Source organism: Barbatula barbatula (genome assembly GCF_947034865.1).
Source record: "Barbatula barbatula genome assembly, chromosome: 21".
Taxonomy (NCBI): Eukaryota; Metazoa; Chordata; class Actinopteri; order Cypriniformes; family Nemacheilidae; genus Barbatula; species Barbatula barbatula.
Window position 1 is genome coordinate 11,743,697 of NC_136784.1, and position 14,676 is coordinate 11,758,372.

At 38.2% G+C, this 14,676-nt stretch overlaps 1 protein-coding gene across 7 annotated transcripts in view; it reads left to right on the forward strand.

Moving 5' to 3' along the window:
* elmo1 (engulfment and cell motility 1 (ced-12 homolog, C. elegans)) overlaps window positions 1–14,676 on the forward strand; it is an 80,735-nt gene that overhangs the window by 46,220 nt on the left and 19,839 nt on the right. For 4 of the 7 annotated variants that reach the window (XM_079484441.1, XM_079484443.1, XM_079484444.1 and 1 more), the window contains 5 exons: window positions 1,805–1,855; window positions 2,014–2,136; window positions 2,221–2,349; window positions 5,760–5,864; window positions 6,163–6,271. In XM_079484441.1, coding sequence (XP_079340567.1) covers window positions 1,805–1,855; window positions 2,014–2,136; window positions 2,221–2,349; window positions 5,760–5,864; window positions 6,163–6,271 — 517 coding nt within the window. Of the gene's footprint in view, window positions 1–1,564; window positions 1,607–1,804; window positions 1,856–2,013; window positions 2,137–2,220; window positions 2,350–5,759; window positions 5,865–6,162; window positions 6,272–14,676 lie in introns of all 7 variants that reach the window. The other 3 variants (XM_079484440.1, XM_079484438.1, XM_079484439.1) reach the window with 1 other exon arrangement.

Consider the following 14,676-nt stretch of genomic DNA (forward strand, 5'->3'; position numbering starts at 1 on the left):
GCATGTAGATGTTTCTTAGAAAGTACAGAATCTCAGGTTGAACTTCATTTTACAGCATGTATACTTACTTAACAAAGCAACTGTAAAGTAATTGAATTCACTTAATATTGGTTACTTAACAAGTATCAATATTAAAAGCTACATTTATTTTAAAATGTTATTTCCCTCACTTTCAGTCCTTTAACTATAATAAAAAAGATGAAAAGAGAAACGGCATTATTTCTCATATTTACCAGATCCGTTGAGATAGAGAGTCGTGACAACGTAAGTTTAACATTTTTGTGTGTCACGCGATTCATGGAGCCTTCAGATAGTTTCGGGATGTTATGTTTTCTCTTTAAATGCTTTATTTCTTTCCTTTTTATTCATTAAATTACTTGCATCTTTAAATTGGTCAAAAGTTTGTCACAATCGGTCTGTTTAACCGCAGCTCCATGTATTAGTAGTAACTTCCGGGAACTATTGAGAGCCTCCACAAACCGCCATTGCTGTGTATAAACTGATCCATTGGAGTCAACAGAGTTGACGTAACTCTCTTTCTCAATGGCTCTGATGTTTATCAAGTGGGATAATATTTTTTGTTCTCAACTGTACATAATAATGACACAATTATTATTTAAATTACTATAGTAAGTACAGTACATGCATGTGTAGCTTGACGGTAAAACAAAGTGCAACCTAAATCTCATTCTTAAGCATACAGTATATGAAATATATATGGTAAGACATCCAACTTTCACTGACACAATCATGCAACGAGAATGATTTTGATACCGCTGTTTATAGTATCACCGCTTCTAATTTAGTTTTTTCATTTTTCCATGTAAATGTTGGCACAAAAGCTTAATCTTAAAGGCGGGTGTCCGATTTCTCTAAGCCGTTGTTGATGTTCAAATCACCAAAACAAACACACCCCACCTCATCTTTCGCTTTCGTCAGCGCTCGGCTCGACTAATGTCCGTCCTGTGAACCTTACTGCAGATTGGTTAAAAGTTTGTTTTCGTACTCGGCCCGACTTTGTCTAAACAAGCTGGATTCGGAAATCGGACACTCCGCCTTTAATAGGCATTTAAGTGTATTTACAGAAATCTTACAGCAGGGTGAATTTGCACAACAATTAACATTGAATCAATAACATTATAACATATGTATGTTTGGTATGAAATTGCTCCATTATCTAAAATTTATGGAAGCATTGATGTTCCATTTCATATACACAATAACCAATGAAACATCAGAAGCGTCTTTGACAACAGCATGTGCGGACGGCATCAGTTAGTCCGGCTTTTATTTGCCATTGCATTTCTACCCAGAATTCTGAGCGGGCACAGAGCAGCTTTAACTCAACTACGTAAAGCCACAGTCACAGCGGTCTCACGTCGTGTGCGTCTCATATTCTAAATGTCAATTTACAGTGTGTGCAGATGTGTTCTTCTGACTCGCTGACCTCTCATTTCTGTGCTACTAACAAACTGCCTCTGCCTTCTCTCTTGTTCTCTTTCCTCTGCTCTGGCTCTCTCTCTTTCTCTCATTATTTCTTCCTCTCGCTGTGCTTTAATGCTAGTTTGATCAGGACAGTGTGAACATCCTTGAGTGTCCTCTAACAGTAAGTGCTCTCTTGTTGGGTTGAAGCGTCTGTAGGTGATGAGTGCGGTTTAACTGATATTTGATTCTTTCTTACACGACTGATTCATAGTGCTTGTAGAGCTACACCTTTTGAAGTGGGTATTTGTGATGTGTGTGCGTGTGTCGAGCGCGAGTGAGTGATTCAGAAAAGTGAATCGTGTCGTTCTTTTGATCGTAGGAGATGGCCCACATTCTGGCACAGAAACAGCTGCGATCAATCATCCTCAGTGTAAGTGCTCACTGTGCTACGGTATACTTTCTCCTCCTGTGCCCTTTCTTTTTATAAGAAATGTAGGTAAAAAGAACATACGAACTTGAAAACTGCAATTCATTCATATTTTGATATGATTACACAGCACTCAGATATATTTTTGTTCACGTTTTCAGAATGTGATCCGAAGCAACAAACCCATAAACGATGAGATGGCCCACCAGCTCTATGTTCTGCAGGTCTTGACCTTTAACCTCCTCGAGGACCGAATGATGACGAAGATGGACCCACAAGACCAGGTGTGTCTTTGTTTGCAGCTTTATCAGCTCACCTGATCCGTCAGATACATGTTTAAGAGTTCGTTTGCGTTTGTGTTTGTGCAGGCTCAGAGGGACATCATCTTCGAGCTGCGCAGGATCGCTTTCGATGTCGAGTGCGAGTCCAACAACAGCGGCAGCATTGAGAAGCGCAAGTCCATGTACACCCGAGACTACAAAAAGCTGGGCTTCATTGTACGTCTTGGTATTATTAATTATTTCTCATGTGCCATATTCATCGATCTATATAAATAACTGGTTTGCTCATGACGTCATTACATTGAAGCTACCGCGCCGCCATGTTGGTATGCCCAGACGTTATCATAGAGAGTTATCACATATTAATTTTAAAACTTTTACTTTACCGGTCCATGTTTTATATCTAAATTCTCGCAGTACATTCTTACAACGCAAATGTCGTAACATGTAAATGGTTCAGTATATAAAGTCGGTAATTTTCTCGTCTTATTAGATATAGAGTAAGTTACGTTCATTTTCATTAAAGTAGCGTCAGATTAGCAGAGACACCTCAACATATGACAAATGTGCTTATCCTGAAATCTAAATACAGATAAATACAAGCCGTATATGTTCTTTTAAGTCATAAAGCTTTATTTCTAAACATTTACACATGTGCCATTACAACAGTGTGCAATTCACACTCACCCTTTATAAATTGATTTCAATACGTTGCAATTCTGCCCAAAAATAAACAGAAACATTGGGAAAAACATCAGAAGTAACGATGAATTTAAACACACGGGAACTAAAAACGTAATCGTCATTTTGACTTCGTCAATGGCACTCTCTGTCAGTTGGACATACCAAGATGGCGGCGCGATCGCTTCCGGTAGCTTCACCTCCTGCCGTTGGTTTAGCATTCTAGGCACAATCCAGTCATTTATATATATCAGTGGTCATATTTGAACGACTGGGTTACATGACACTCTTCATAATCTCGGAACAGTCAGACCTTTTTTGTAATGTTTGTTTTGACACCTTTGAAGTTAATATCTAGAAGTCTGGAAAAAGCGGTCACCTCATCGCATGTGCTCTAGAAGAGGTGCTGTCATTCTGTCATATTTTGACATTGCAACGTGTTTCCTCATGCAGGTTTGTCCGTCAGGTTTCAGTCCGTCACATTAAGGGCGGCGTTGTAGGAAATATATACAAAAACAATGTATAACACAAACATTAAAGAATTATCATTTTTTTCTATTATTATAAATAATAAATATCAGGGCATCTTAAAATATAGCTTATGATGGATTTACATTTCTGCCGAAAACATTAACATTTTATGTCTGTGTTCAAACACACTTTTTGCGGCTTGGAGGGGGTCACATGCTCCTAAACCCCTTTTGGGCTTCTGAGGTTCACGAAGTGCCTTTTTCACAGTGCCGTGTTCTGTAAGAAGATAAGACCTTTCCTAAAGTCCTGCTGCGGTGTTAACACCTCCTCGCATTACACACACAGACACAGTTTGAGGAGAAGTGAGCAGAGTGTGAGGGAGCTGCGCAGAATGTTAAGACAACAGCATGTGCAAATGAAAGCTGTATGTCAGCTCTTTCAGGACCTTCTCATATTGACGGCTAGGAAATTGGTCCCCATTGCCCCTCACCAAAAGATGTGTCTTTAGGTACAGTGGACTTTATCTCTTGCTGTTTTCAAGAGGTTATATTAGCAAACAGCTTACCATGTACAATTTAAAAACAATATGGAGTATGCAACAATAAATGTTTCAAACTGACAGTGTTGCATGGACTATAAAGAAAACAACTAATATACTATTAGGAATGTAAGGTTACCAGAAATGTACATTTGTGTTTATAGAGAAAAAGGTGCTTGGATGTGTAGCTGGAGAGGCATGTCTGCATAATGTGATGTCTGAAGCTCTCTCAGATTAGGTTAGGGGTCATATTTTTATTTTGATTGGTTAATCATTGACCAACCAAGGACGAAGCATTGTTAATATTATAAAACATGTATTTTTTTTTAAACCAAAAAACATGGATTTTCAAGTCTATTACAATAGACGCAGGTTTTGAATAGGGCTGATTTAAGGTGGCATAAAGATATAATTTCTGATAAAAATATTATTAAGTTTAAATTCTAAAGGTCATTTCCGTCCAAACGTTGTGTGAATCACATTTACACACTGCCTCCGATATTGTCGTCCGTCATAAAAAAATTCGGAGAGATTTTATGCAGGGTTCCCGGGCCTGTTCGCGGTCTCCATCGGTCCGTAAGTGATAGCGGGAGAAACTGAAACAATGGAGTTTCGCAGGAGATCTATCAAAACGTATAGGTGTGAAAAACAAGAGACTCCCGGCCAAAATGGGAGTGTTGACAGGTATGCAAGAAAATGCATTAAGTGAGGACAGCCTACCTAGCGAGGTACTGTCAATGGAGAGAAGCAAGTGATGAAAGGAGATATAAGGTGAAAGGCAGAGCGTCAGGCTGTATTATTATTAGATTATTATTACTCAGTGGTTAGAGCATGGCGCTAGCAACGACAAAGTCATGGGCTCGATCCCAGGGGATTGACCATAGTCAGAAACAAAAATGTATAGTACAACGCAATGTTAGTCGCTTTGGATAAACGCTTCTGCCAAATGCATAAATGTAAATATGCATCGGAAATCAGATACGAAAGCTTAATGTTCGTCCCACATTTTTAACATGACGAATACTAAAAAACACAGAGATTTTGGACTGTATGTACGAAGACCTTAAATATTTTCAAGTAATTGTTCACCCGAAAATGACAAATGTCACCTTTTTTTAAATAAGAAACATAAGTATATAATTTTGAAGAAATACATGAAGATTTTGCGTTCATTTTAACAAACCATTAACTACAACTTTTTCCCCATTGTGATGCTCACAGCTGTTTAAGTTCATAAAAGCCATCAGGCCTTCTACTTGCTGCATATTTTGGCAAATATTGCAGGTCATATATGTGTTCAATGCATCCAAACATTTATATTCTTTATATTCGTTCCTATTAATTACAATTCTACTGTAGTGCGATATGTAGTACATGTCTTCTGATTCTCTGTCTTTGTTTTTCTGACACAAAGTCTGTTTAATAAGAAGATCCGGACAGCAGCGTCTCCCTCACATCCCTCTTCTGTAATCAGTTCTGTCTCTGCTCTGCTCTCCAGCACCCCAGACGCGCCCGTGTCTATATGAAGGCCAGAACTTTCAAAGACAGAATAATTGGCAACTCTAAACCCAGTCAGACAGCCGCACAGCCCTCACCCTCCGAGACAAACGTCTCGCATTGTTTGAGAAGCGTAGATTGGTTTGAAGCAGACATGCGAGTTGAGGCAGCACATACCGTCCACCTTTATATTTGCAGAGAGCTTGCGTGGCACTTGTCATCCACCAGGGATCCTCCAGCCCGCTTCTAAGTCCTGCTGCTTCTGAAGTTACGTTTGTGCGGTGGAACCAATTTGATGCCCGTCATATCTCGGTTCTCATACTTAAAATGCAATCCGGTACTCTTAGAGCCATTATGATGCAAGTCATGAAGTCACAGTTGTAGCGTGTGTGGTGTACTGCATCGCTAAATGTGTGTGTGTGTGTGTCTGTGTGTGCAGAATCATGTGAACCCTGCGGTGGATTTTACTCAGATTCCTCCCGGGATGTTGGCTCTCGATAACATGCTGTATTTTGCCAGGCAACATCAGGACGCCTATATCAGGGTAAGACTCGCTCGCACACCTACGGAAAGGAGGTGCGGAAATGGCAACCCGCTTGTATTTATTTATAATCTGACTAGAGCTCAATTAACACCTCTCGAAGCCAAGAATGACTTCACCACTGCAGAGATAAAGATATTTATGTTATGAGCTGCAAATCAAATTATTACATTACGCATGGTCTCTGTGATGGTGAATGATGATGGCAACTATTGTGCAATCTGAAATAATGTAAACTAAACGGAGATGTTTTTTGTTTACGTCTTCTTAAACTTTGTTTGTGTGCGTGTGTGAATTTCAGATTGTTTTGGAGAACAGCAGTCGTGAGGACAAGCACGAGTGTCCGTTCGGCCGCAGTAGCATCGAACTGACGAAGATGCTGTGTGAGATTCTTAAAGTGGGAGAACTTCGTAAGTTTGACCTTTCTTTCTTACTTTCTTATCAAGACAGGTTAAATTATAATGTTCGTGATTATTAAAAAGGTTGCACATTAAAGGTCCAGTGAATTACCTTAGAATGACATATTTCTATCTATATACACCGCAGGTCCCCTTACAAGGCATTCACAGTGTTGTTTCTACAGTGGCCCTTAACTGACTAAATAATTTTTTTCTCTTTTGAAAGTATGACGACATCTTAGTTCTGTGTCAGCCACCATAGTGTTTCGAAAGGGAGGGTGGAGTGAACCGCTATTTCTTAACCCGGGCCGCTAGATGACACTAAAATCTCCTTTAAGGCACAAGAATGTAGGCATAGTACTGATAAAGTGCAATATATAACATTCTCAGTACAATAACACAGTTCACTAGTTCAAGGACTTTCTTTCCATTTTTTGATTTAAAGATACTTTATTGCCATGATTGTGTTTACAATTACCAAAGCAGTATTCATAAAACAAGAAACAAACTGTTATAGGACAATACTAGAAATACATATTTTTCTTATTTTTATTTTGTATTATTTTTATATTGTATTATCAGTGAATTTGTATTGTATTATTATATATTACATATATTGTATTATTGTGTATTATTATATATAATTATAAACTAATAGAATACAATAATAAATATACATGTCATACGCAATGCAATGCAATAATATTAAAAATACAATAACACAATATAAAAAGTTACTCTGAAATATAAACAATCAAGATGTGTATATATATATATTTTTTTAATTTTAAACAGAAGCACATGTTGGAAACACTGTAAGAGTAGGCAGTAACAAATGAATTTAGCGGCAGCTGATGGATGTTTGTCATCCTCCAGTAATGCATTTGTTGTATTTTGAAGAACTGAAACTCTGCCGTTAGTATAACATTGTGTGAAAGTGTTTCTCGCTCGCCTCTTTACATTCATCACAGTGAAGGAGAGAGTGTGTCACAGACTCGTTCTTCCCTTGCAAGCCATATTTGTCTGTGTCTGCCTTTCTCTATTGCCAGACTGCCATCGCTGAGTCTCTCTCTCTCTAGCTCGCACATGCCTCTGAGGGTGTACAGTTGCAACAGTGAAGATAAAAGCAAACAATAAACTGAATCATTGTACAGGAGTTCATAAATTAATGAAGTAAAGAGTCTGATGTTTCAGGTGTGCCTGAGCTTTAATGACTCTTTATATGCTTTAGACTTGAGCAAATGCATGTGAATTGAGAATATGTGACTCTACTGAAGCTCCAGGCTGGCTGATGGTTAGCTTGTTCTTTTGACCTTGCACACGGGGGGAACGCGTAATGGAATGTGGAAGAGAGCGTGATGATACCGAGCGGGACACAGAGGTGTGTGATGGATCTCATTGGGCGGGACTGTGAGGTGTTATAAGCGTGGCTGTGAAATCACAATGACTCACGGGTGACCATTGTCCACAATGTACTTGAAAATGACACTACATATATATTTAGAGCTTGATTTTAACAAATTGTGAGTGGCGAAAATCTGTGTGCGTGTGTGTTGCTGCCACATACGTGTGCACGGACCAATAACAAACATTATAAATGTTGTTAAAGCAATTTACAGTAAATTTGTTTTCTAAGGGTGTAAATTTGTCGATTTTCTCCGCCAGCGATGCGATATTTGCCTGTACCTCTCAAACCATTAATATATCGATATTTTGATATTACTTGCCTAGTTTACACAATCTGTCACATTTTTAATATCTCAAATAATGTATAAAATAAATTGGTTTAATTAAACTTACAAATCGCAATCTGTCTCAAATGGGACATTTACAACAACAAACTAACAAAACAATACACTCCGTGAGGAATAAGGACGTGGAGAGTGTCAAAATAAAGGTACCTCTTATCGATATTTTGCATAATCACTTTACTTAATCGATGCATCGATCCATATTGATGTATTGTTACACCTCTATTGTTATCCAGCCTTTACACTATAAAATACAATATAATAGTAGTTTATTAAATCGTTTTTGTGACGTACTGTGGTTGTACCATGGTACAGTGCAGTAATGGTTTTAGTTAAAGAAAAGTCCAAAATGTGTGAAAATATTCATGTATTAACTTGATGTCGTCTCTCAGATTGTGTATGAATCTTCAAAGTAGCCTCCCACCAGAAGGCTTTCATTCAGAAATGCTTTGGGTAACTGCTAATTCTATGTAAATTACTAGAGATGTTCGCTTGTTTTAGCTTTCAGGTCAACGTTTCCCCTTAAATTCCGCTGACGTGCTGCCTTGGGCGAGCAATTTCTCTTAAAGTGTCTCTCAATACCATGTCAATGAAACCCTATCAGTGATCATTTTCATTACATTCCCTACCTGAAATTGTACATAGTTTTTAATCCGAGAGAATCTTCTTGTGCGACGGTCCCGTCATGAATTATTTATCAGGTGTCCAGGCTTCACCTATGCTTCCGAAGAACTACTTAGTTTTATAGCTTAGTCATGTTTTCCCAGCAAAAGCTTTAATGGAATCCGTGGTGGTCTGACACAACAGCTTCCTATTTCGGCCCTTAAAAAGGCGTATCCAATATTTATGAATCAAAATGGCTACGGGCAGAAAAGCCCTCGCTTACGGATTTAGGATGTTATTTCACTTTTACTGAAGGCACAGTGACGGTTTCACCCCACGACCACACCGACATATTAATGATGGAGATTATTTATGGGTTGAACTCAGATGTGTAAATCATTTATTTAAAATACACAGTGAGAGATTGAAAGCACGCTATATGCGGAAATATTTGTTTTATTTTAAATCCTGTTTTGTGGATAAACATCTGAGAAATGACTTTTAAAGATCAAATTCGCACACGCAATCTAAATTAGAAATATGTAATGACTTTGAGTGTCAATTTTTATATGGACAATATATATATAATATATTTATGAGTTAAGCGACATTGGAGAGTAGCTAATGTTTTCAAAAAACTTTTGAAGAATGTAGGAAACTTTTGACTACCATTGTAATTTTTCGTTCTAATGGTGGCCAAGAACTGTTTGGTTACAGGCATTCTTCCAAATATCTTTCTCTGTGTTCATCAGAACAAAGAAATTGATACAGATTTCAAACAATTCGAATGTGAATAAATGATGACAGAATTTATCTCCAAGTATGAGCCAATGCTAATGCTATGCCCAAAGCCAAAGAAATGCAAAATCTAAATAAAAACACTCTTCAAATAGTCTCAGTGACGAAAGTGTGCATTCAGGGATATCTCTGAAACTCGGCTCCCTGCAGACGTTGTGTGTTAGGGCTTGTCTTCAACCGCCCGTATTATCTTGCACTTCTTGCATGACATTCTTGACATCCCTGCTGCTTAACCATGAGCTCCCTACTGAGACATGGCACACTTTTGAGATCAGCACATGGCTTCATGCCTGGGCAAGCCTGTGTAATGCCTGAGGGATCGAATTTGAGTCTGTGGATGCTCTGCTCGCTGTAGTTGCTATTAAGATGCGGTGACAAAATATGTAACGTGGGTTTTTCAAAACGCTCTGCTCAGCATCTTGACGTGGAGCTCCCGCATGTCTTGTTAACCGCTGAAATGTATTTGTTTAGCGGAAAATGTTCTCCCGGGAACATCTTCTGCCTTCAGTACTAGCCAAAGCGGTTTCCAGTCTGTGGAAAGTTGGAAATGGATATGAATGTCTGTATTGACAGGCTGTACTCTTACAGTACGACTTCGCTTCAGCCGCGAGCAGTAATAAAACCACTCGCTGACAAAAATACAGACATTGTTGGCAATTACATGGAAAGCGATGGACGCTAAAGAGCTAAGTTGAGTTAAATGGAAAGTTGCATTGCCTTTGAAGTGATCCCTGCGGCTGATTCAGATTGTACGGTCCCATTAGTAGCCCAAAGAGGTTCAAAAGAACTGCTTACATGCTGTATGTTATCAAGCTGAAAGTCCTGAAAATTGCGGAGAATAGCTTTTAAGTGGTTTGGGAGTAAAGGGGTAAGTTCATGCTGAAATGAAAACCCATTTACTTGCCCTCATGTCTTTTGAGACTAGCTCTTCAGTTCTCAACAGGAGGAGTTTATTGCCGAATGTCCAAACTGCTTTTTTTCTATACAATGAAAGTGAATGGCGACTTCTGCTGTCAAGCAAGTTTTCTGTGTTCAATAATTCACTTGTATTTCACCTTCGCCATAATCAAAGCTATCATATGGCATCTGAGGATTTTTACTATTGCTGTTTATTAAAGACTACTCTCTAATACTGTCCTAGTCACAATCCACTTTCATGCGTGGAAGATGAAACTGCATGCAGTGTGTAATACAGATCCATAAAAGGGAAGGAAGGAGGCGTGAACCGGTGAATGTTCCACAAACTTTAATTAAAGAAACAAACAATAAAACAAACTTAAAATGCCGGCAGTCTACCGTGAGGTACCGCCACAAGAACATCAATACATTTGTGCATTTGGCAGACGCTTTTATCCGAAGCGACTTACAAGTAGTTTTTTTATACAGTGGCACATTACTGCAGAGCAATCAGGGGTAAGGTGCCTTGCTCAAGGGCACTTCAGTCATGACCTGCTGGCACTGAGATTAGAACCGGCAACCTTCTGATCACAAGCCCAACAATCTAACCATTAAGCTCCCGTTCTCCTCTGTGAGATATGCGGCCCCGCCTCACCCTTCCTCACCACACAGTGTTTCTCCTAGGTTTACGTCTTTGGGGGGTCTCTATATTTTTTTTGTCCGCCGGACAATACTTTTTAAAACAAATAATGTTAAATCAATCAATCGAATGATTTATCAGGCCATTTACTTTAAATTCTGAAAGCCAAAGTCAATATGAAACATAGAAAGTCTGGTAACTGAGAATATGTGTTCTAGTCTCTGGTGCTGAAGCGAAGTCCTAGTGGTCTATATTAACTGATATGAATATATCATGAGCAGGAGTACTTACAAAGATACTGATATAACATATGAACTGATTCTAAATATTCTTTACAATTAAAACATGGAAACATGCTCTTAACATGCTGATTATTCATGCTATTAATATCATAAATGCTATATGTAGATACAAGACGTTATGGTTTATAATCTGTCACAAACCTACAGTATATATAGCAAACCCTAAACTGACTGACAGTTAAAAATACTTTATTACTTCTGCATTGTCGTTTACTTTAGCGTTACAGAAAAAGTGTCCATTTATTTACCTGCTCTTGGTGTCTGCAGGTATTTATATGTGACGTGTATTTGGCGGGAGAAGAAGGGCTCACCGAGCGGAATGTGTTCAAATGAAGCGTGTTTGCAGCTAAATAAAGATATTCGAAGATATAGCGGTAAAATATGATCAACATAAATGTCCACGATTGCATGTGATGTATACATCTCAGTTATATATCACGCTGCTCAATTTAATCCACAGAAATAGTTTAAATTTGTCATTTTGCGGTCCAGATGGAACGAAGGATAAGGTGGGCGAAAACCTGTCATCTGGTGGTAACTGGACTGTTGCTTTGTCAGCGAATGTTGATATTTTCACCACCCTGGGAGTCATTTTTTATCTGCTTGTAATGTGGTTGACGCAACATTTTTCCACATGCGCTCTCTGTCCGCTGGTGAAAGTGTGCTAACCTGTGTCTGTATTGGAACTCGATACAGAGAGCAGAGCTGAATTGTAAAGGTGCGACCACGTAGAAATGACATGCCGCCATGTAAATAAGATTAAGAACATAATGCTATTTAGTTGGCTTAATACGAGAACAAGGTATAGACATGTTATATAGGAAAGGTAACCTTAGATTACATCTCTTGTGATCTGACGCTACATAAAAAATTGAATCAACTTGACCTTCAAGGGGGGCGGGGCGGGGAACACTGGCATGCATATTTTTTCAATAAAATAGGTAACGGTGTAATGAGTTTGCAAATGACGCAAGAAAATGATCATTTAAAGTTGCTTCAACATGGATCCAAATTGACCGATTACAGTTGCCCAGTTTCTGTTTGAACTCTGACGGAAATGATGTCAAACTGGAGTTCGTTTTAGGATAGGTATGAATGTATAATAAATGAATAGAGATGAGGCAGCTGTGATATTAGCGTGTTGACAAGTCAAGGTTTCTCATGCAAAATAAATGAGTTAACAGATGCTGCTACCGTCAGCATCACACCCACCTACTTTCACTCACACACACACGTGCACACTTATACACTTTATACTTAAAAATAGTGTAGAATATAGTGTGAGTAGTGCGTTCACGTTAAAATCTTTTAAAAAGATATGCACTTTAAGTACCCTGATGATGCACTTTTTCAACCTAAAATATGAAAATACTTCATGAACTCAACTGTCTCAGTTTCGATTGGGTTGCGGAAGGAAGGCGTGGCTAGGACACAGTTTACGTCCTTTCCTATAGCTTGGTCGTAAGAGCATGGTGTTAACAACGCCAAGGTCGTGGGTTCGATCCCAGGGGATTGCACATACTTAGAAACAAATGTATAGGATAATGCTATGTAAGTCGCTTAAAGCGTCTACCAAATGCCTAAATGTAAATGTAAATCATCACAGCCCTAGGCACATTTTACCTTATTGTTGTTAAATATTGTTTACTTAATACTGATAGCTGTCATTTTCACACACAATCATATATAGATGTGGCAATGGCTGCTGAATTGTCAATTGTAAATGGCACTGCCATATTGTAAAGACTAACCTAAAAACAAATACAAATAAACAGGGAGATGCATTTTCTATTTACTCAATTGCAGTTATACATTTTATTTGCGTGGTTTATGATCTACATGGAGTACTGAAACTCTTTATGCATTTATTGTTACTATTATTTTTGTCAAGTAATTGTACACATTCACAAATTAGAAATGTAAACGTTATTATGATTTTTTTTTTGCTGGAAATCCCACAACTCCTTTATTTGTATGTGTGTCTGTATGGCAGTCTTGCCCTGCCCAATATGGCGGCACCTTTGACACCTTGCAGCAACAGAACCAAAGCACTCAGTTTCTAGTGTACGTATGTCTGAGATTTCACATGGCAACACTTAACAATAAGGTACTATTAGTTAACATTAGTAAATGCATTAGCTAACATTGACAGTTTAGTTTTTCAGCATTTAGTGATCCTTGTCAATGTTAGTTCATATCAATACAGTTATTCATGTTAGTTTATGGTCCATTAACTAATTTTTACATTGACAACATTTGATTTTAATAATGTATTAGAAAATGCTGAAATTATGAATTAATATGAATAAATGCTGTAGAAGTATTGTTCATGTTAGCTAACGCATGAACTAATTGTTAACAAATAGCACCTTATTTTAAAGTGTTACCTCTTTATTTTTAGACTATATATAAACCATATATTTCTTAAGGAATATATTAAAGAAATACTGTATATAGTTATAGGAATGTAAACAAATCTACTCATAATGTCAACCACCCATTTTCACTGTATAACATGTTGAATTTTTAGAGTTTCATTCATTGAATAATTTCGAAATAACCCAAGATCCCTCGGGGTATATGGTAGGGCAGTCTTGTGGACTTAATTCGCCATCTGGAGAAGTCAGAGCTGTGGATTGTCTCGTAGCATTGATTCTTTAATTTCCCCGTCTTAGCAGTGAGTCTTTCATTTCCCCCGTCTTGAACATTCAGGGTGGCATCAATCACTGTACATCACTTCATCAAAGGCCTCGCCTTGAAGGTGAGGTCTCGCAGCTGTCACCTCAACATCTCATTATTCTTTCTGGAATACTTGCACGTCTACCTTTGGGCTTTCAGCCTTGTACTGGTATCTTTGGCTTGTTTTTCCTCCTTTAAGATGCATCTGTCTTCCTGTTGCTTTCTATAATTAGCAGTAGAGGAACATGAGGGAGTGACATGATCTTGTCAGATTTGGAGTGACGCACACGTATAGACAGCGATGGCCCATGCATCTGTCTATGCTAGACTAACCTCACTGCAGTGAATTCTTTAAGCAGCCAGAAAACGTACTAGAAACTTCACAAATGGCCTGTAGACGTAACATGTAACGCTTTAGCTCGGTGACGCACTTTATATGGGGCTTTAAATGGGGTTGTCACTGAGGAATCATGCAAATGTTGAGGAGCAGGTGCTTGGAAGATGACACATCTGAGATAGTTGTTTGTCTTATGCTGCTGGTTTGACTTTTCTTCAAGAATACAACTTTAAAGGATGCAGACTTTTGACTTGCAGTAATGCTTGCTTACGAAATCTTACGAAAGAATTTTCATTTAAAGCTTTTCCAAGTCAACTACAATGTTAACATCTTCAGCTCTGTTGCATATTTAGCATTTTTACCTGAATTAAAGACGTACAATTTTACAAAAAACACCTCTAAATTTCAAC